We start from the raw sequence: 22,033 nt of genomic DNA, 5'->3' as shown, positions 1-22,033 counted from the left end.
TGATAACTGGCACCACAAATCTGAACAAATACAAATAAGGAAGATGAACTATGCTTATGAGACGGATACGTTTCCCCTTTTACTGCTATTACTGTACTTCTGTTTTTGCCAGACGTCTGCTATTTAATATCACACAGTGAAGCTTCCTTCCACATAGGAGAGTGTGTAGTGAGTACGTGTTAGTAAGTGTGGAGTCCTGAATGGTGCCTTAGACAATGGTAAGGCCATAAGGGGGATCTGGTTGTGGCAGTATTGCAAGTTAGCCTGGATTAGGGGTGTGTGCATCCATTTACTTAAGATGAGAGAGCCCCTCAATGTGGAGGTAGGGTTGCCACCTGGCCGGCTATTTTACCGGCCTGGCTGGTAAAAATTATGGTTGATCCCAATGTTCTTAATAGGGGACAAAAGATAAATATACAGGAAGGCCGGTATTTTTTTCCAGAAAATGTGGCAGTGAAGTGGGTGATGTCCTGGGTGAGTTGGCAAGACTGCTTGCTACCTGGACAGTTTTTGCTGAAGAAAGTAAACATCATACCTTATTGCTAGCAGGAAAAAAATGTATACTGATAGGAGTTTAGCAAATTGAGGTGGGAATTTATTGGTACTAATCAGTAAAAGCAGGTTGGACTGCAGCCTTACCACGTTGGAAGAAATGACTATGCGGAATATGGAGTGCCATGAATATTAAATGCATGGATATTACAATCAGGGTGCACAGAGGAAAGTGCTCATCAGTTTCAAATGCAAGAAATATTCTCTTCTCCGGTTCTGAGCAATAAATGCTAATCCCATGCTGCAAGTAGAAGGAATCTTTGCTGCTGGGTTAGTAAAGGTCAATAACTTTGTAAACCTTTTATATTTTAAAATCTATTTTGTAAATGGGCATTTATTACTTGGGATTGTTTCGTTTGTGATGACTATGAAACAGGCTAATTCTGTAGGTAATTCAGAATCAATTTTTTGTCTTGCATTGTTTGATCTACACATAAGCGTGTTCTTTAGGCTTTGAAAAAATACTTCTGTTATAACACGTTCTTTTTTTAAAACTTCAGTTCCTTTTGAATATTCAATCTAAAGCTGGGGTCAGAATGTAACATGGCGTGTAAATGATAATATTGGTGCTGTCATTGTTTTCCTAGGGATACAATGTTACTTGGGTAACTAAAGTTTCATTGTGCACTGCCTACTGTAAACCAGAACTGTTGATGAAACTGTTACAATGGTGATGTTTAGCAATGCAATAGCGCCACAGCCCATGCTATTCAATCTTATTATTGGGACTGCAGCCAAGATGCCCTCTCCAATCTGTGAGCTAATAGTGTTCTTACTCCTCTATAGAGCAAGCTACATGCCATGGCATGGCATGGATATAGATGACCTTCAGCATTTGTCTAAGTGTGTTTACATTCTACTTAGCACTGTTAGGAAACAAAGATCCTTTCCATGCAGATCCACTGATGACAGAAGACATAATCTGGTTCTTTGGCAGAAACAATGTCCTCACAAAATGTTGAAGCAACTTTCTCATAAGTAGCAAAACTTTGGGTTCTAAAACAATTTTAAACAATGTAGCAGACGTAGTTTTTTCTGATTTCTGTTAATTGGCTAGCTTCTAAGTTGATCCCTGAGAGAGACAGCATGCATTGCAGTGAATATAACCAGCCACACAACCATTGCCAAAGATTCCAAAATATATATTAAACAATTGAGCATTTTATATTAATGGATACTGGAAACCGATTTCTCCTTAACAGCCAATAGCTTATCTGCAGAGAATTAAAGTGCAGTGGTTTTGTCACCTGTTGCTGTAAATTCACTTTTTTCCTCTCTAATTCTTTCTCTCTGTCATTTTTTGTATTGAGACACATTATTATTAATATCTATGTTTCACTGGTTGTGGTTATAGTCATCTCTTTTCAACCAGCATGGACTTTTATGTTGCCCCTAATTTCTTAACAATAGCTTTGAACTGGTTGGTTTGTTTGTTTCCAGGAGCAAAGTCCCAGTAACCAAACCTCCATCACCATGATGCAGGAACCTCCAGAAATGCTAGAAGAAACTGTTACTGTGGAAGAAGACCCAGGCACCCCCAGTTCACATGTGTCTGTTGTTACTTCTGACGATGGAACCACAAGAAGAACTGAGACCAAGGTAAAAAAAAAAGTTGTAGTGGATTCCTCAAGCCAATACAGTCATTAAAGACTATATAATGGGTTTACTTGTTCACATTCTTTTATTTTTTTGTTTTCAATGTATTATGTGATTTTAATGTAGCATTGACACATTTTTGCACAGTACAAAGGTTGTCCATCAGTACCTGCCCAGTGGATTTTACAATATAAAGTCTCTTATCACATTCACCCACAGTATGGTATGGTCTATAAGGAGCCAGTTAACCTGCCTGTATGTTTTTAGAGTGTGGGAAGAAACGTAGTACCCAGAGGAAACCCATACAGGCATGCAGAGATATTCTCTAAAAATGAGATTATGCAGTTTTAGGGCAACACATTGATCAATATCTGTTCAGTTTGGCTAAAAGCAACTGTACCATGCTGCTATAATTTATATTATTGGAAACAGTACCTTGAATTTAATTTGTATCAGGTTATTTAATCAGGTGTAGGTGGGGCACTTGCTTGTACCAGTGCCCCATAATGGGTATTGCATGGATAACAGCATTAACTTTTGTGTGTCTGTATTTTCATTCATCCAGGTCATGGTATATCTAGTATAGGTAAATCTAAAACAACTGGACTTGCTGAGTAGTTATTGAACAGGAACGTAGTGCATTTAGGACCTGTTCAATGATTACTCAGCAAGTCTTTTTATTTTAGATTTTTAGATTTACCTATACTAGATATTTTATTATATACTGTTCTTATGTAAAAATGGGACCATTACCACCAAGAAATATTATATTTGCAGGTGCTGTGCAGACATACTATTTTGGCATCCTAATATCACTGGCCTGTTAAAAATATTTTTTGATTATTGGCTGTATTTTCAAGAAGTATTATTTTCTGTGTGCTGTACATAATGTTTGTTGGTTTCAAAGGGAAGACATCTGGGAAAATTTACCACATTTTACTTAAATGTTGCTGCATGCAAATTTACTGGGTTTTTTTTGTTTTTTTTTTGTTTTTTTTTAGGAATAAGAAAGCCACAAGCTATTTGTCTTGATAGGAAGCAAAAGGGAAATTAAGCTTGGACTGAAACCGTATCCATATATGTTTATACTTAAATCAGGAAGTATGTACATACATGTCCATTTAGGGGGTCTGCAGTTTGACTGTCTGTCTTCATCCTCTTGGCTTGTGATAAAATCTTAGAATTTTGGCCATTGGATGAATGCAGATTGGCCTTCTGTGTAGATGACTAAAGGTACAGAGCCTATGATATGATTGTCTTGCCACCACCCTTCCAATATCAGTTGGGTGGGAAGGGTTAAGCCTTTACGCCTTCTCTTCCAGTTTAGATCGTACAAGCAAAAGGTCCATTAGATAAGCCATTTATTCACACACCCTACCGAGTAAAAGAGATCTGGCATCTCTTCAGGATACATTGGATATTGATCAAGTATTCCGGCGTGAAATTTTCTAGGTGACTACTTGACTAAATTTCGATTGGATATGAGCTTAACTGCTAGAAAGTGAAAATATCTTTAGGCTACATCTTCTATGTATATCTTCAGTTTCACATAAAGATTACATAACTCTGCATCACACTTGAGACTTTCAGTATCTAAAACAAGAGCCAGCGCCAAAGGCACAGCAACAGACAAACGGATATATAGGGTAATATTGCATTAAATATTGCACCACTTTTTGTGCTCAAAGTATTTGGAAGGGATTGACACAAATATGGTGGAGTTATCCAATCTCACCACCACCACCACCATAGGCAATGTAGGCTTATAATAAACTTTTTAGGTGGGTACTCGAGTTTTTGAACTTGCATATATAATTCTCATCACGGAATATAACATGCCTTCCGGGATTCCCCCCAGGACAATTTATACCGGTGATGAGAATTAGATATGCAAGTTTAAAAACTCTTGAGTATCCACCTAAAAAGTTTATATAAGGAAATCTGAAAAGCTTTGTTTTTTCTTTTACATTGCCTATAGTGCTGGTGAGATTGGAAGCGATTGACCCATGTGGTATAGTTAACCAAATCCTTTGAGCACAAAAAGTGGTGCCATATTTAAAGCAATGTTACCCTATATATCTGTTTGTCTGTTCCCGTGTCTTTGGCGCTGGCTCTTGTTTTATAGTAATATGTTTTTTAATAGGATATAACTCAGAATGCAGATTTTAGGCACTGCTGTAATAACTTGTGTAACTAGAGTATTAAATCCCTCAGAATGTAAAGAATGTTCATGCATGAGCTGTTACAGAAACCAGGTCAACTGAAGAGTCAGACTTACCAAGCTTTGGTCAGCTTGTATTGGAACAATATGTTCTCTGATGTGTGCCTCAGAAAGGCTTTCTGTTAGATACATTGGGGTGTTTGACACAAAGGAAAAATTTAACTGTATTGTGTCTAGTTCATGTTAATGGACATTGTTGAAAAGCAATTTTGTTATAAAGAATAGGCCTGATGGGGGCGGGGGTTGTGGATTGAGAGGTTGCTTGGACTTTGAAAAGAACTTGACCTTAAAAATTGCTTTCAGCTTACAATAACATAAATAAATCTGTGATGTGTTTTTAAATGAGGGGTCCATTATTGTAGGACTTGCTAAATAATGCTAAGGGGAAGGCAGACCGAAGCAGTACATAGCTAGCTACCCCCCCACCATTGTACCCTAGGCACGTGTCTATTCTACCTACCTCTAGTACTGGTCCTGCTGTTCACTCTGACCAAATGGATTGCACAGGAATAAACCCTGTATTAATAGCAGACTTGTATACATTGATTTTAAAGCTATTACTGTACCATAACTTTTCCTTTGATGTAGACCGTTTAGCTCAAAGACAATATGTAGTCTATTAATTTAAAAAAAAAAAAGGTTTAATGGCCTCTTGAAATCTTTGCATCATTGGAAAATGAACTGTTATGTCTCAATGTCCCTAGCAACCAGACTGCACTTGATTTTCACTTTGAAGAAAGGCAAAATAAAAAAATATATAAATAACAAAAATATTGTCTCAAAACATTGTGGCTGTCGGTGGCCCTAGTGTTCAGTGTTCTCTCCTCTGCAGAGAATTAACTTAGCTTTATATAGATTTTTCTCTTGGCGTTGAGGGTTTTGCTGAATATTTATTTTTATTACCCTTTGGTACATCTCTGGCTGATTGAAACCCAAATTCTGACAATCACTCTCCTCCTCTCCCTTTTCCTGGCTTTGCTATGCAACTCTTGAAAGCCTACTCTTCCCGCCATCACTAACACAAACACTTTTCACCCCTTAAAGGAACAGTTTAGTGTAAATATATAGGTTGTGCAAGTTAAAAAATGTTTCTAATATAGTTAGCCAAAAATGTAATGTATAAAGGCTGCAGTGACAGGATGTCTAATATAAGAGCCAGGATACTACTTCCTGCTTTTTAGCTCTCTAACTCTGAGTTAGTCAATGACTTGAAGGGGGGCCACATGGCACATAACTGTTGAGTGAGATTGCAATTGATCCTTAGCATTCAGCTCACATTCAAAAGCAACAGTTATGACCCTTGTGGTCCCCCCCCTCAAGTAACAAATTGGTTACTACCTGGTAACCAATCAGTAGAAACCAAGAGAGTTGCAAAGCAAGAAGTAGTCTTCTGGCTATTGTGTTAGACATTGTCACTCCAGCCTTTATACATTACATTTTTGTAACTAACTGTATTAGAAACATGTTTTATTTTGCACAGCCTATCTATTTACCCAGTTTTTATTTTTATACTGAACTGTTCCTTTAACATACATGCAATACAATTGTGAAAGAAAGAAGAACTTCTATTCACGTGCCAGCATTGACACATTATATAGATGCGCTACACCCCGCAAACAATTTTGCCTTAGAGAAGCCAAACTGAACAGATCCCCTCCCTACAGCTTCCAAACTGCTGAGAATGACAATTGAATGTGGAATTATCAGTGTGTTTAGGCTACAATAATACTGGCAGCACCATGCATGAAAGAATCGGCTTCACTCTATCTTTCACTGCCTCCAAGCCTTGTTATTGTCTAATAGTGCACATACACATGAAATATTCATGGGAGAGGTTGTTATCCACCATGCAAGCATTGAATCGGTTACCTTTTAAAGGAGAACTAACCTCTAAAAATTAATGTGGCTAAAAATGCCATAGTTTATATACTGAACTTATTGCACCAGCCCAAAGTTTCAGCTTCTCAATAGCAGCAATGATCCAAGACTCCAAGCTTGTCACATTGAGTCACCATCTTGGAAAGTGTCTGTGACACTCCCATGCTCAGTGGGCTCTGAGCAGCTGTTGAGAAGCTAAGCTTAGGGGTCGTCACAAATTATCAAGCATAAAATGAAGTTGGCCTGAAATATAAGATGATGCTACAGGGCTGATTATTCAATTCTGATGCTAATTGCACTGGTTTCTGTGCTGCCATGTAGTAATTAGCTGTATAAATTACTAATCAGACTTATATTGTGACTTTTATATTCTAAATGTACTGTGATTTCCTAAGCTCAGTAAGTGACAGCAGCACAGATCATGTGCAGTCAATCAGCAGAAAAGAAGATGGGGAGCTACTGGGGCATTTTTGGAGACACAGATCTTCCCTGCTTAAAGGGCTGAGGTTGCCTTGGGCTGGTACAGAAGCCAAAAACGTAATGTGCAACATTTCTAGTCTACTTCTTTAGTTAAGCTTTAGTTCTCCTTTAAATTGTTCAATTAAGAAGTCAGGTGATAGTCTGGAGTGACACCAGGTCAGGCGAAATGCAGGATAAGTGCAAGCCCCTAAGGCATACGGAGCTTATAGAGGTGCTCTACTGAAGCCATATGACATGCATAAGGATTAGAGTGAGAATCCTAGAGAAATGCACCAAGAATAGCTGCTTCTCAGTCTCTGTAGATTAGCAGCTGTACAGAGTGGCAAAATACAGTATGTCTGCATTTGAGTGATATGTTGTCAGTTTAGCTTGTTTATGCCCTCCGTGATCGCTAGTATCACATAGCACAATTAGTGGACTGGCAGAACAGCATAGAAAACTCTGCTACAGTAACAAAAACTATATTTTCCATGGTTATGTATGTAAAAGTATATAGATGCAACATCCCCTTATTTTTACTATTTTTATTGTCTGGTGTATATTTACACCAGAAGTGTCAAGTATAACAAAAGATTTAAATTGCAAATATTCAGTGTTTAAGGGGAATTTAATTTTATAAATGGTACTTCCCTTTGCCTTTCTATAAATATCCACTTGCACAGGCACATATTTTCATAAATCTCTATTTATGTACTTTGTTTATTAGTATGTGTGGGAGCATCCATACTTTTAACTCTGGTTAAAATGCAATATCAAAACCTTCAAATTAAACCGCTGACAAATGAGCTTTCTCTGGCCACACTGTTTATCAAACTGTTATTAGATGTTTGGAACTCTATTATAGGGATGTGACTATTCTTCATCAGCAAGACATCAGCTGATTGTATTTCTTATGGGAACTGAAAAATGTTCTCCTAGGCACGATTCCAGAATCTCCAATAAACAGGCAGTCTGATTGGCTGGCAGTTTGTATAGTTTAGCTGCACAGATGTGCAGTGCACCCTTGGGCAAAATTACTTAATGTATGGGCTCATGTAGCCGCTCGGATGTAAATCAGCAATCTAGCTGTAAATGAGGCCACAACAACCCTCCCGTTGATATATGATTTGGGTAAGTATGAACTGGAAATGCTGGAATATCTCAGTGGGCAGGGTCCACCTTGATACGGAACTTGATTAAGCCAATCACTTGGATGCCTAAATAGGCAAATATCTGGTCGCTAAACAATCTACCAGTATCTGCCAGTGTATGGCCAGCTTTCATACTATTGTTCACCACAGGGACTTTGTGCTTAGGGTGCTTATATGTAAATGTGGTGTTTGATTATATTTGTACCATATTAAGCTAGCAAATTATACTGTATGTTAAGGTCCTCAAACACTTTTTACTGAAAACATTGCATGGATATAGTGTTTCACAGTCATGATCCTCCAGTAAAATTGTGTAGTAATATATACAGAGGTGAGTGGTTTACAAAAATCAATGTATGCATGTAAAAGAATCGACACTTTTAGTATAGCAATATTGAAAGCATAATACATGAAAATAAGGCCTTTTACAAAATATAAAGGATGCATAGCCTTATGTGGTGGGAAAAAACATTCAGCCTTTACAAGCTGTGACCAGAAACAGCTGCAGTGCCTGACTTTTTTCTGTGGAAAAGAATGCTGCCTTGTTCATTGATATACTTCCAAACTGTCCCTGTTTATTTGGGATGTTTGTAGTCATCCAATCGAAAAAGGACCAGCGTTGTTCATAGTTTAGAATGGATGAGTGTGCAATGTGCATAGTTAAAGGAGAAGGAAAGGCTAAAATGAAGTAAGCTTTATCAGAAAGGTCTATATAAATACGCCAGTAAACCCTCAAAGTAATGCTGCTCTGAGTCCTCTGTCAAAAGAAACACATAATTTCTTTCCTTGTATTGTGTACACGTGGGCTTCTGTATCATACTTCCTGTTTTCAGCATAAAACTCCAGGGCAGGACTTGAGCATGCTCTGTTTGCTCCTCTCCCCCTCCCTCATCCCCTCCCTGTTATCTGAGCTCAGAGCTCAGAGCTCTAAGTGAGAGTATAGTGTTGTAGCTTGCACTATTGTGGCTAATCTATTGGCAATAAACTTTCTTGGAGCTTTCCTTCTTCTTTAAGGCCCAAAAGTCCCAATTTTGCGCTCAGTAATGTAAAAAGGTATGTCATAAGATAGCACACGCTGTTCTTGACAGGATTTATAGTTAAAAGCATGTTAAAAGAAAAAATCCCCTAAAAATGTGAGCCAGGGAAAAATTTGAGCCCTCTGCTACAAAGATTTGTCATGGTCTGTGTGAAACAAACCAAAGTTCCCAGAACTGGCAGCCAGGCAAATAGGTAACAAGTCCATGCACTAGAAACAACCTTTTGTATTTTAAAAGTATATTTTACATACACACACACACACCTTTTTTTTTTTTATAGTTATTGAATATGCATATACAATGATCATTTGCTATATAATGACCCTTTACTTAAAATATAAATGCACGGAGTTAAGCCTGTTTTGCACCTATAGTCTGAATATTTCTCATAGTTGGTCTCTTAATTATGGTAATTATAGGCATTTTCTTTTTTTTTTTTTTTTTTTTATAGGTGACAAAAATGGTAAAAACTGTTACTACAAGGACAGTCCGACAAGTTCCCCTTGGGCCTGATGGGGTGCCTGTCCTTGATGCATCTTCACCTCTCAGTGGTTACACAGATTCTATTGACAGGAGATACATGAAGAATGGAGACCGCTTCGTTACACCACAGGCCACATCCACCTTGACTAGATCCTACAACAACAGCTACAATGATTCCTATGGTGACCCCCATGACACACAGTATCGTCCCTTCTTGGGGCATGAAGGATATGGGGATATTCCAGATAATTATGGCAGCCTGTCTCGTGGGATTAATTACCGTCCTCGATATGCTTACACTCCAGGCAACAACTATCGGCCAGAGGATGGCAGTTATACCCTGCCCATCAGACGGGAAAACTATGTTCCCATTGCCCAGCCCCAAGTTCCTATTGGAAGTAATATTGATCTAAATCGATCCCAGCCTGAACGATTCCAACCTGAGCCATATGGCCTAGAAGATGATAACCGCAGTCTGGGGGCAGATGATGATGGCTATGAGCTTGACCCAGATTACTCCACAATGAACAGGAGAGTGCTTCCTGGTATGCCTCTTACAGGGAGACCACACAAAGCAAGGTAAAGTGTCTATGAAAATGTTATATCGTTTCAACTCAATCAGTATATTGCCATTTCAGATCCAGGGTTTCAATACACCATTGTTTTTAGTAGTACAGCTTTTAAATTGGCACTAAAAATCTTCGTTTAATTTCACACTTCTGCTTCTTTGTATTACATGTTTCAGTATTGCCTGGGTCACTGCATCACTGTACTTTCTGGATCCTGCTTTCCACTTTGCGTTGAAAATTGTTGCTCTTGAGATACTTTTGCAATCCAGAAGCACGTGTATATTTTTTTTCAGTGCATGCATATATTTTTCATGCAGATAAGTGTTTAACTTAGAAATTATTTTTATGACAAGAGGCTATGAAACCTATTACTTTCCAATGTTTTCATATAAAACCAAAAGCTTGTTGCTCTGCCATTTCTTACCCTTCCTCTTAATTTTGTGCTCAATTTTTATTTTTTTTACTTTTTGGCACCTGTAATACCCCTTTAAGTAAAAATAAAAAGAAAAAAATTTATGTCTATGCTTCTCTGTAATTACAAAAGAGCAGATGTTGCCTTTGTTTTTTGCCACTTTCTGCTAATACCTTTCTAAAGGCATCCATTCCAAAGGTATCTTCCTGTTGGTCAAAGGATTCTTAAAGACATTTTGGAGGTCAACATTACTTTTAGACTTAAAGGGAATGCCAACCACAAATATTTTTTTTGCCTAATAAAAGAAAACACAATTCTAAGCAACTATACAATATACATTAATTGCATTTTTTTCAATGGTTTTACAGTTATTTCTATATGTATTGCTATTGAAAGCAGTGTTTGTCCCTTTCTATACTCTGCTTTGGTGGCTCAAACTATTGATACAATTTAAGACAAGGCAGCTGATTAAAGGGGTTGTTAACATTTGAGAACTTTTAATATGATGTAGAGAGCGATATTCTGAGACAATTTTTAGTTGGGTTTCATTTTTTATTATTTATGGTTTTCAAATTATTTAGCTTTTTATTTAGCAGCTCTTCAATTTGCATTTTAAACATTCTGGTAGCTAGGGACCAAATTACCCTAGCAACCATATACTGATGTGAATAAGAGACTGGAATATGAATAGGAAAGGCCTGAATAAAAAGTAGCAATAACAATACATTTGTAGCCACATAAAGAGCATTTGTTTTTTTAGAAGGGGTCAGTGACGCCCATTTGAAAGCTGCAAAGAATCAGAAGAAAAACTATAAAAAAAAAAAAAATAGATAATGAAGACCAATTTAAAAGTTGCTTAGAATTGGCCATTCTATAACATACTAAAAGTTACCTTAAAGAACTAGGAGTTATGGAAATGCTGCTTTCAATAGGAATCGTTTTTACAAATAACTTTAAAATCACCTTTTTTTTAATAAATGTATATTGGAAAGTTGGGACATAACTGTTCAGTGAGTTTGCAATTGATCCTCGGCATTCAGCTCAGATTCAAAAGCAACAATTATGGCCTATGTGGCCCGTCAAGTAACCAATTGGTTACTGCCTGGTAACCAATCAGTGGAAACCAAGAGAACTGCAAAGCAGGAAGTCGTGTTCTGGCTGTTTTAATAGACATTCTGTCACTCCAACCTTTATACATTACATTTTTGCCTAACTAACTATATTAGAATTTTTTTTATTTTGCACAGCCTATCCATTTACTCAGCTTTTATTTTTATACAGAACAATTCCTTTAAATCTCACACCTTAATGGCTTACATAATGTCTTTGTCCAAACTGGGGCTGGCTGAATTACTGTTGTTACTTGACTATGTTACAGGCTATGTTTCAATATAATGTGTCTGTAACATTTTTAGGAGCTGCTCATGGTGGTGGTGAAAATCCAAATTTGTTTTCTTTTTAATCAATATAATCTTGTGTTAATAGCCTCACCACCTCTTTTTAATCATATAGAGGTGTGAAGCTACTGTTTTTTTGTATTGTAGTATGGGTAAGACATGCTTGTGCCTCTCTCTTACTTCTGTACCCCATGTTACACCAGTTTGGCTTTTTTGTTCTTTTTGCACATGATCAAGTCAGTGGTGCAGTTAGTATGTGCACACAATCCTTACAAGTGATAAGTAAACCAGCACTAAACTGGCTTCTGAGAGTGCTTCTTTAGGGCAATGGAATGTGCTTTTTATATGCTCACATCAGTTTGCCCTTCACAGCAGAAAGGCTAGGACTTTGCCTATCCCCTTGTCATGTTGAATGGAATGTGCAATTCTGTTCTACATCTGTCAGAGTTGTCTGAGTTGTCTTTAGAGAGGCCCAGCTAAGGTTGACTACCCTGGTGCCTCACAAAGCCGCAGTTGTTGCAGAAAGAGTTTGGGAAATATATATATATATACACAGCCCATCTAGTAATTTTGCAGGAAATCTACACACTGAGATGTTTTTGTAGTTGTTGGAAGTGATTATATTTAAGCATGGTGTGAATAGTAACATTATTATTTAATTGTTGCCCAATCTACATTCCTTTAGTCCTTGAAACAAACACCTGGCCCGGCCCTGTCAGCTGTTGTAAAGCAACAAATAATATCCAGGTTTCTTGGTTGGCCGGTTTAACCTTAAAAACATTTACCTATTGTGCTTTTCCAGTGACCAAACCACAGCTAATGATAGATTAGTATTTCTGGAAAAATCTGGCGGCAAATACATCTCCATCTAATTTAACCTCAAAATCTCCTTGTATTTCCTCTCTGCATATTGCAGATATCCCTCAGACTGCCCAATATAAAAGAAAGTGCTCTGGCACCGTCTAGCAGAAGGCTTTAAACTAAGCTTCATATTAAGCTAATGGCAGCACTTTTCTTGTGAGTTCAGTGACGCCTGAGAGACTCTTTGCCACGCTTCATCACAGTCACACCCCAGTCTGAGAGGGGTTTGCCTGAACGTAACCACATATCTGCATTAGGAATACTTGCTAGAAAGCAAAGGACATAAGTCGTAGGTGAAAATGGATTAATACAAAGTAGGACATTTACTCATTCCTAGGCTGTACAGAGGTTTATGACTTCAGCAGGGAGCTGAAGCTATCACCTGGGCGCAAAAAAGTTGCTCTTTCAGTTGAGACATCTGCCTGTGAAAGCAATATTTTTTGCATAAAACAGTGCCCCATATACCATTTCCCTTCGGATAATCGATGGTATGTAAATAAAATGACTTGAAATATTTCTGGTTTCATTGTATCTGGCTAAATATTCATATGATATTCTGTGATAAGCAGAAGATTTGTGATCATCTTCCCCTACACATATGTTGCCCTTGCTACTCCAGTGCTATTGTAGTGAGTACATTTACTAAAACAAAGATGCATCCATGTGTCCCCTCTGCTTTGGGGTTGCAATACATCTGTCTAAAACAGCAGTATCTCTTGCAGTGATCATTTCTGTGTCTGTATGAATATTCCCTTTTTCTCTATTTGATGATAGAAATGTGTTGCTCATTAAGGCCATGACTGCAGAAATTCACAGCCAACGATTTAAGCATCTTTACAGTTTCATCCGCATTTGGCAGATAAAGTTACCAAAGATCCCAGTCTCCTTCCCTGTCAAGAGTGATATGATCTGTGCATTAGGAAGTAAATTAGTGCTTCAGGCTTGGCTGTCAATCCCCTGACAACTCAAACACAGCTTCCTACTGTAGAAAACTCTGTTTTTGTTCTCTCTCCCTCTCTCATAGGGTATATATACCTATATATCCCCCATTAATGTATGCACAGCGCTGAGCAGTGTCGGACTGGGACACCAGGGGCCCACCAAAAAGCCTTAGACCAGGGGCTCACCCAAAAACCTTTAGACCAGGGACCCACTCTAAATATTATTTTCTTCCTCTCCTCACTCAACCTTGATTCTCCTATTCTCTTTTCTTTATACACTATAACCTATAATTCCATCTATTTAGCCTTTTTATTCTCATAGAAATAGGCAATAACCATGAAATAGGCAAAATGTTTAGAAGCAGGAGGGCCCACTGACACCTGGGCCCACCGGGAGTTTTCCTGGTATCCCGGTGGGCCAGTCCGACACTGGTGCTGAGTAATAAATTGCTTTTCATTCTTTATATTTTTAGTAAGCTGTCCAGTATAATACAGAACCCTCAACTTTACCTAACAAGAATCTGCACCAGAACGTTCAGAAATTAAAATAGTCCCAAACAATGTGTTGCCCCCAGTTCAGTAACGAGTTGGGCTCTCCTCCACCTTCAAGATAAACTGTTCCAAAGGATTTTACTGATCACACCTCAAAAACAGGAAAATATAGTGTAGCATTCTTATTCAGCACACACCTCCAGTGAGTGAATCTGATCACACTGGAGGTGAGTGCTAAATAAGAACACTACATTATATTTTTCTTGTTTTTTCCCTATTCTCTTTTTGAGGTGTGATCAGTAACATCCTTTGGAACTATTTACTAGAAAGTTCAGGTCCCTATATTTATACACAGAGCAAATTATTTAATTTAAAAATGAAATAAAACCTTTCTTGTAATATATGACCGCAATGTTGCAATAAAAATCTTTTTGTTAGATGAGAATGCATAGACCTTGGGCCCTCTAGGCAACAGACTATATTGAAGATATATACACAATGCAAGTGCTTCAGTTTAAGCAGTAAACCAGTGCCAATGACTTACTCTTCTGCCTCTGCACTCACACACAACTTCTGTGTATACGTTAAATTATTACTGCCAAAGAAACACCATATTTATTTCCTTCTATTGTTTATACACTCACTTCTGTATCACACTTTTCAGTATAAACCTCTAGGGCTTGAGCATGCTCAGTTTGCTCCTCTCTCCCTCCCTTTTCCCCGCTCCCTACTGTAATCTGAGCCCAGAGCTATGAGTGAGCAGGCAGAGACTCAGGCAGGAAGTGATGTCAAATAAAGCTAATATGACATCTGCTATCCTAAGCAGAGTAAGCTTCTAGAGCAGTTTTCTCAGGTATGGTATATTATTCTGCAGAACAACTATTGTTATAGATTGGTACTGGTGTCTGACAACATTACTTATGTTGCATGCAGAACATCGGTAATTAGTGTTTTGTTTCAGAATTGCACCACTCCCCATTAATTATACTTTATTTATATAGTCCCAGCATCTACTAAATCATTTATTTATATATATTTATATATATATATATATATATATATATATATATATATATATATATATATATATATATATATATATATATATATATATATATATATATATATATATATATATATATATATATATATTAAAAAAACTGACCTTTTTGTATAAATATTTATTTCTGTTTAGAAATAGAGGTAGGAACTTTATGTATGATATGCAAAGAGCCCAGTTTCACTTCTTTTGAGCTGCAAGTGAGGCTGGCCTTGCAGTCTGAGAAACACTGGTCCACTTGTTACTATTTGCATAGTGTGAGGGGAATCCATTAACGGGTATGTGTATTTACTCAGTGGTTCTGCTGTCTTCGCTGTGATGGGTTTTCTCTTTGTTTATTGCACGCTTAAACTATTCTCTTTGCTTGGATGCTGTTTAAGTTAGTGTTTCAGAAACCAAAACTTTTTAAAAAAGACTCTTCTCCAACATATACAGATTTTACACAATGACTGCTTTTGTTAACAGGGCTTATGATGACCCGTTAGAAGCCGATCTCATTGAGGAGAGAATCCCTTATCTGCACGGTGGATATGCAGCTCCTTTGGCTCAGCCAGAAAGAGGAAGTCTAGCCAGCATTGATCGTTTGGGAAAACGCTCTCCTTCAATTGACAGCATTCGTAAAGACCCTAGATGGAGAGACCCCGATCTTCCTGAGGTCATTGCTATGCTTAATCACCCCATTGACCCAGTCAAGTCCAATGCAGCAGCCTATTTGCAGCATCTTTGCTATGAAAATGATAAAATTAAGAAAGATGTGAGGTACCTTAAAGGTATTCCTACCCTTGTGGGCTTGTTAGATCACCCTAAGCCTGAGGTGCATCGCAAAGCTTGTGGAGCACTGCGGAACATCTCTTATGGAAAAGATAACGAAAACAAGGTGGCAATAAAAAATTGTGATGGCATTCCTGCCTTGATCCGACTGCTGCGGAAGACAAACGACATGGAAGTCAGAGAGCTCATAACAGGTATAAAGAATGCATGTTTCACCTTTACCCTGCTGTGATTATTCTGAATTGTGCAACATTGTCCAAGCTAATAGTTATCTGACCGACTGTCCAGTGAGGCTGGTTATGAGGTATTCGGCTTATTTGGCCAGTCTCATAAATGTGAATATTGAATTGACTGTGAAGAAGAAAATTTTAAGGTGATAAGATTTCTAGGTGCTGTCCCATGTAGTTGTAATGATCTCATGTATCCATAAAATTGGGTAATCACTTGGTGTGCTTTTATTTCACTAACCCCAGCACATTAGGCTGCTTAAAGGTGGCCATATATGCAGAGATCCGCTAGTTTGCCGATTTTGCCAAACGAGCGGATCTCTCCCCGATATCCGGTTAATCTGATTGTGGGCTCTAGGGCCCAACGATCGGATCATAATGCAGTCGGATCGCAGGACCGCATCAACGAACAGATGCAGCTGCGATCCAACAGGACTTTTAATCCTGCCTGATCGACATCTGACCGACTTTTGGCCAGATATCGATCGGTGAAGCCCGTCGTAGGGCCCCACACGTGGGCCAATAAGCTGCCGGCTGTCGGCAACTTTTATTGGCCCATGTATGGCCAGCTTTAGGCACTCCCTTTTTAACTTAAAATGTAGCACCGCAGCACCTAATGCTGCCCCCTTCCTACAAAGTTGAATATAAACTGCCATAAAATCGCTCATGTCTGCACTTGTTGGGCGATATTAAACTTGAGATAAGGAACACCACATACAGAGGTCTTATCTGTGGTACCTTCTCCTCCTCAGCAGATCCAGAAAGTTGGAGTTCCAATTTCTTTCAGTGGAAAAGGGCACTTTTTCTGTCATTTAGGTGGCTGCAGTGCTGACATTCCATTGCTATCATCATCATCATCATTTATTTATATAGCGCCGACAAGATACGCAGTGCTTTGACATTTATCTTTTTTTTTTTTTTTTGCCATTCTTGGGTGCTTTATCAGTTTTAACTAGGCAAAGTCCACAAGCCTGGACATAGGTCATCATTGTGCTGTTTGTGCAAAGCCTCATGTTGTTAATCCAATTCATTATGAGCAGCCCCCTCATTTCTCCCCCTTTTATTTTTTGCCCGGAAGAACATCTTCTGATTGGCTGATTTATTGGCATGAAATGTGCAAGCTGCTTTACTCACATGCCAGTTCCAGGGAATGTTCTGAAAGCTGGCAAGTGGTATATATTTTTTCTTTCATATACTGAATTAAAAACTCCAGCCTGTAATTTCTTAGGGAGGGCTTGGCAGTCTGGGTGAAAATGGCAGGCAGTCCTCCCATGCACTTAAGAAAACAAACACTACTCTGCCTTTTCCATTTCTAGCCTCCGCCACAATCACGGTGCTTTTCAGTATGGGCTTATTGGAGAGAAGGAGTAGTGCTACTTAACAGCATCCCTTAACTACTGGGGTTCAGAAGCCAAAGACATCCTGCCTTCAAAGTAAAACAAGGCATAGCTTTGATTTTAACAGGGCAAAACATCAACAAAATGACAAGTTAACACTTTCATTGCTGGAAAAAAGTTTAACACTTCATTTGTGCTTACTGTCAGACAATTTTTGAACATGTTTTGCTCGTCACTGTAGGGACAGTTGCTGGGGGAGTTAGGGGGGACTTTTACTAGGAAAACTATATATTATTTTCTGTGACAACCTAAGCTTCCAAAATTTGCTGGAATTTGTGTGTAATTCCACATCTTTCACAAAAGGCATACAAAATGCATAATCAAGACAAATAAAAACATGCTTGAAAATGCAGCTGATTTGGTGAGTTGTGTCTCCCGAATGTGCCAATACCAAATATTAGTATTATGTAAACAGTTGGCCTTTATTTGTTGTTATTTTTAACTTTTGCAAAGTGTAATGTTTAGGGCAGAGACAGACGAGAAGATTCGGGTCGATTTAATCGCCCGGCAACAAATTGCCTCTTCTTTGGGTGACTAATCTCCCCAAACAGCCTCCCCTCCAGCTAGAATCGAAGTCGCCGGAAGTTGCCTCACGAGGAAACTTAGGGCGACTTCGGAAAGCAAAGTGCTCAGGGTGCCATACTGACAGTGATTTAGATTCTAGCCGGTGGGGAGGCAGTTCGGGGAAATTAGTCACCTGAAGAAGTGGCGATTTGTCTCTGCCCTTAAGTGTTTGCTGAGCATCATCATTTTACTTTATGCTTTGGAGAGGGCAGACAAACTTAGAATGCCAATGTCTATATCATACTAACTGCTAACTAAATGGTTAACACCCATTTCACCTCTTTCCTACCATAGACTGTAAAAGCTATGGTTCTGACTCACTGTCAGTGCTGTAGATTTTATGTTTCTGGGTTGATGGGTTATCTGCTGTGCCGCATGGCATGTTGCTGCAGTAAGATCAAAAGCACCTGGCAGCCAAGGGATTAAAGTAATGACATGTATTAAGTCAAACCTTTTGGGCTTGATCATTTGTTAATACAGTTGTATTTATTCTGTGCCAAGCCAGTTACTCATTAGTGCAGTAGCTTCATTGCAGTGTCTGCTTCTGTTTAATAAGGCACTCTCTGGAACCTGTCCTCATATGAACCTTTAAAAATGGTGATCATCAACCATGGCCTCCAGACCCTCACCAATGAGGTTATCATACCTCACTCCGGCTGGGAGAATGAACCTAATGAAGACTCCAAGCCCCGGGATGCAGAGTGGAGCACTGTTTTCAAAAATACTTCTGGATGTTTAAGGTATTTTTTTTTCTATATGTTTCATTCTGATTGGGTTTTTAATCTGTTTATTTACCAGGGGTATGAGGAAAGGTGGCCATACACGGAGAAATCCGCTCGTTTGGCGATGTTGTGAAACAAGCTGATCTCTCCCGAAATGCCCACCTTGAGGTGGGCAATATCGGGCTGATCCGATCGTGGGCCCTAGGGCCCAATGATCGGATCCTAACAAATGGTAACGGCCGGCCGAATTGCAGGACAGCATCAACGGACAGATGCGGTGTAATCCGGCGGGATTTTTAGTCCCATCCGATCGAGATCTGCCCGACTTCGGCCAGATCTCGATCGGGGAAGCCCGTCGGGGGGGCCCATACACGGGCCAATAAGCTGCCGACTCTGTCGGCAGCTTTTATCGGCCTGTGTATGGCCACCTTTAGGTATGTACATTATGATGGTGTGAGCTTTGTGAAAGCATACAGAGATACTTACGCTCTGTACTAAAGAAACACTGCACAATGGTACCTGCTTAGTTACCACACAATTTCTGATGTTCTTTATTCTAGAAGTGAACATTTTAACTAGTTAAGACACACAATCCCCCAAATAGAAACAGGTCTAAGGTGATTCTATGTGAGTCTTTCCATAATGGTAACTGGCAACATAATTATATACGGGGGGGGGGGTACTGATGACATAGAAAGATTGTTGTTGTAGCCACCAAGGCAACGTTTTGTCAACTAATCCATTAAATACTAAATAAAGCTGTGTTTCACACAGTTGCATGTAAAAAATATTCTGTAAGGCAGTTTCTCCTGTGTTGCTGTCCTGATTTAGAAATGGGATTTGTGGTCCATAATGCTATTATCTGACTCCATTGCTTAAATTGCCCCTTAAAATATCTTATCTGTGACATGACTGTTCAACACTTTCTTCTGTACACACAGTATAACCTTGCCTTGTACATGCTCAACATGCTTTGCCCCATCTGTGGGCTATTCTTTATGTTGGGAATCTTGACTCCTGCTGCCAACAGTCGCCATAAACCTTGGGACATTACCCATGTACTCAAACACATGTCTGGAATGAACAAATGCAAGCAGCATATGTCTGCCCACTTAGCAGATTTCTGACAGCATTCCATGTGAGCACAAGGAGTTGTATGTCCACAAAACGTACTTATGCTCATGTTTTTATACCTCTCTCTGATGCGTTCTCATGTATCACAAGGGAACTACAGTATCTACAAAGGTTTTAACTGAGTGGCATGCAAATAAATTAATAAAGGCACACTTTGTTGTAGACTGTTATAGTCCTGTTACATTCATACAGGACATTTATGAAGAAGTAATGCAAGCAACCCTATATATTAAATGATAAGGCTACTCATAGTGACTCATCATAGTATCGCTTTTTCTTTTTTTGTAGCCACTGCACTAGAGCAGCATTAATATGGTTATGTTTGTATCAGGTATATGCTTAGCACTATATAATAACCTGTATCCTATAATCTAGCACAGGGTTCCCCAACCTTTTTTACCTGTGAGCCACATTCAGAAATAAAGAATTGGGGAGCAACACAGGCATGCAAAAACTTCCTGGGTGCCAACTAAGGGCTGTGGTTGGCTATTTGGTAGCCCCTATTTGGACTGTCAGGAGGCTCTTTTTGGCAGTACACGGGATTTTTATGCAACCAAAATTTATCTCCAAGCCTGGAATTCAAAAATTAGCACCAACTTTGAGGCCACTGGGAACAACATCTAAGGGGTTGGTGAATAACATGTTGCTCACGAGCTACAATATGTATCCACTGCAACTAATGCCCAGTTCAGGTCAGTAGCTTGCAATGAAGCTTTCCTTGTCAGCATTGTTTAGGGCGATAAACACAAGCTGTTTGCCTTTCACTTGGTTTCTAGTTATAATCCGTGACACTGGCAACAGATTCACAATTTGACACAGAACCTGAGTACTGTATAAGTTTTCAAAGCCTTTGTAAAAAAAAAAAAAAAAAAAAACAAACAAAAAAAAACCTTTGTTTAGCTGGTGCAATCTGTCTCAGTCAATGCTCTCCAGATCAGTTGAGTCCCTATGTGAAAGTGCAGGCCAATTTACCTTAATTTCAGGGTAGCTCTAGACCCCATAATGCAGACAGTTAGGTTGTCAGCCGCTAGCCTTTTTACACAGACATACCTGATTCAACAGACTGAAAGAAAGCCATTCTATTCTAGCCATTTCCCTACATCCCTTAGGCTCAGAACATGATGTATTACCTCCAACATCTTGTTCCATTATGAATTGATAAACTCTTGGGAGTTGATGTGCCTCTGCTTACTGTAGTAGGTAGTATACAGATTCTTTGAAAGAGGGACAAGCCCCAGAATCCATCTCTTCACAGAGAAAGACGGTGACGGAGAGTTTGGATCAATCTATGGGCCTGAGGGTGTGTGGGAGCTTATTGTATTTTGTTAGCCCATGAATCCAGGTGTGTCTGAAGGGAAAACAAAAAGCTTGACATTTATTTTTGAAAGCTCAGACCAAGTTTATGCACGTTTTTGACATAATCCCAGCTAAATGTGCTCATGTTAAAAAGGGTGGTATTTATTCCCTTTTAAAGTTGGAAACTAGCTTTTATTTAATGGACAGTCATTTTCAAAAAGGGATTTTCAGGTCCCAACATACAGTGCGGGACACAAGACTTCTTCAAATCAGGGGCCTTGTGGCAATGTGTTATTGTTGGCAAAGCAGCAGAAACATTTTGTTCTCTAAAAATAAAAATTAGTAATCATTTCGAGCAGAGATTTCTTTTGTCGTAGCCGTGTTTCAGGGTTGCTGTCATCAAAACCAGAGTCGACCTTCATTTGCAGCCATGCATAGATTTGTCCAGCTTGATAGCAGTTGTGAAGCATGTCGTTGTTGAGGGTCCTTTGAAAGAAGCCATTTATGAAATGAATGATATTACATAGTACAGAGGCTTTAAAAGAACTCTCCTTTCCCCTAATTATCAGAGAGAAAAGATTTTTTTTCCCCTGTTTTCACATTCTGTTAACATCAAAGTTTTCGTATGTAGCTGCAATTTTCCTCTCCCTTATTTCCTCTTCTTATTTCCAAAACTGTGGGGCTCTCCCCCAGGGGTGCTAAAGTATTGAATACAATGCACTGTCTGACAGCTTGGGGTCAGATTTGGAATGAATGCCTATTTGCTCTCTTTTTCACATTATTTTCTTTGTATGCTGCTGTTGCTTCATTTTG

At 38.9% G+C, this 22,033-nt stretch overlaps 1 protein-coding gene across 12 annotated transcripts in view; it reads left to right on the top strand.

The window, feature by feature from the left end:
* arvcf.L (ARVCF, delta catenin family member L homeolog) overlaps positions 1-22,033 on the top strand; it is a 129,270-nt gene that overhangs the window by 70,461 nt on the left and 36,776 nt on the right. For all 12 annotated transcript variants that reach the window (XM_041570772.1, XM_041570724.1, XM_041570864.1 and 9 more), the window contains 4 exon segments: positions 1,993-2,151; positions 9,346-9,956; positions 15,575-16,074; positions 18,625-18,808. In XM_041570772.1, the coding sequence (XP_041426706.1) occupies positions 1,993-2,151; positions 9,346-9,956; positions 15,575-16,074; positions 18,625-18,808 (1,454 nt within the window).

Source organism: Xenopus laevis, chromosome 1L (genome assembly GCF_017654675.1).
Source record: "Xenopus laevis strain J_2021 chromosome 1L, Xenopus_laevis_v10.1, whole genome shotgun sequence".
Taxonomy (NCBI): Eukaryota; Metazoa; Chordata; class Amphibia; order Anura; family Pipidae; genus Xenopus; species Xenopus laevis.
The sequence above is the reverse complement of the archived record's forward strand: the minus strand, read 5'-3'. Positions and strand labels throughout refer to the sequence as shown.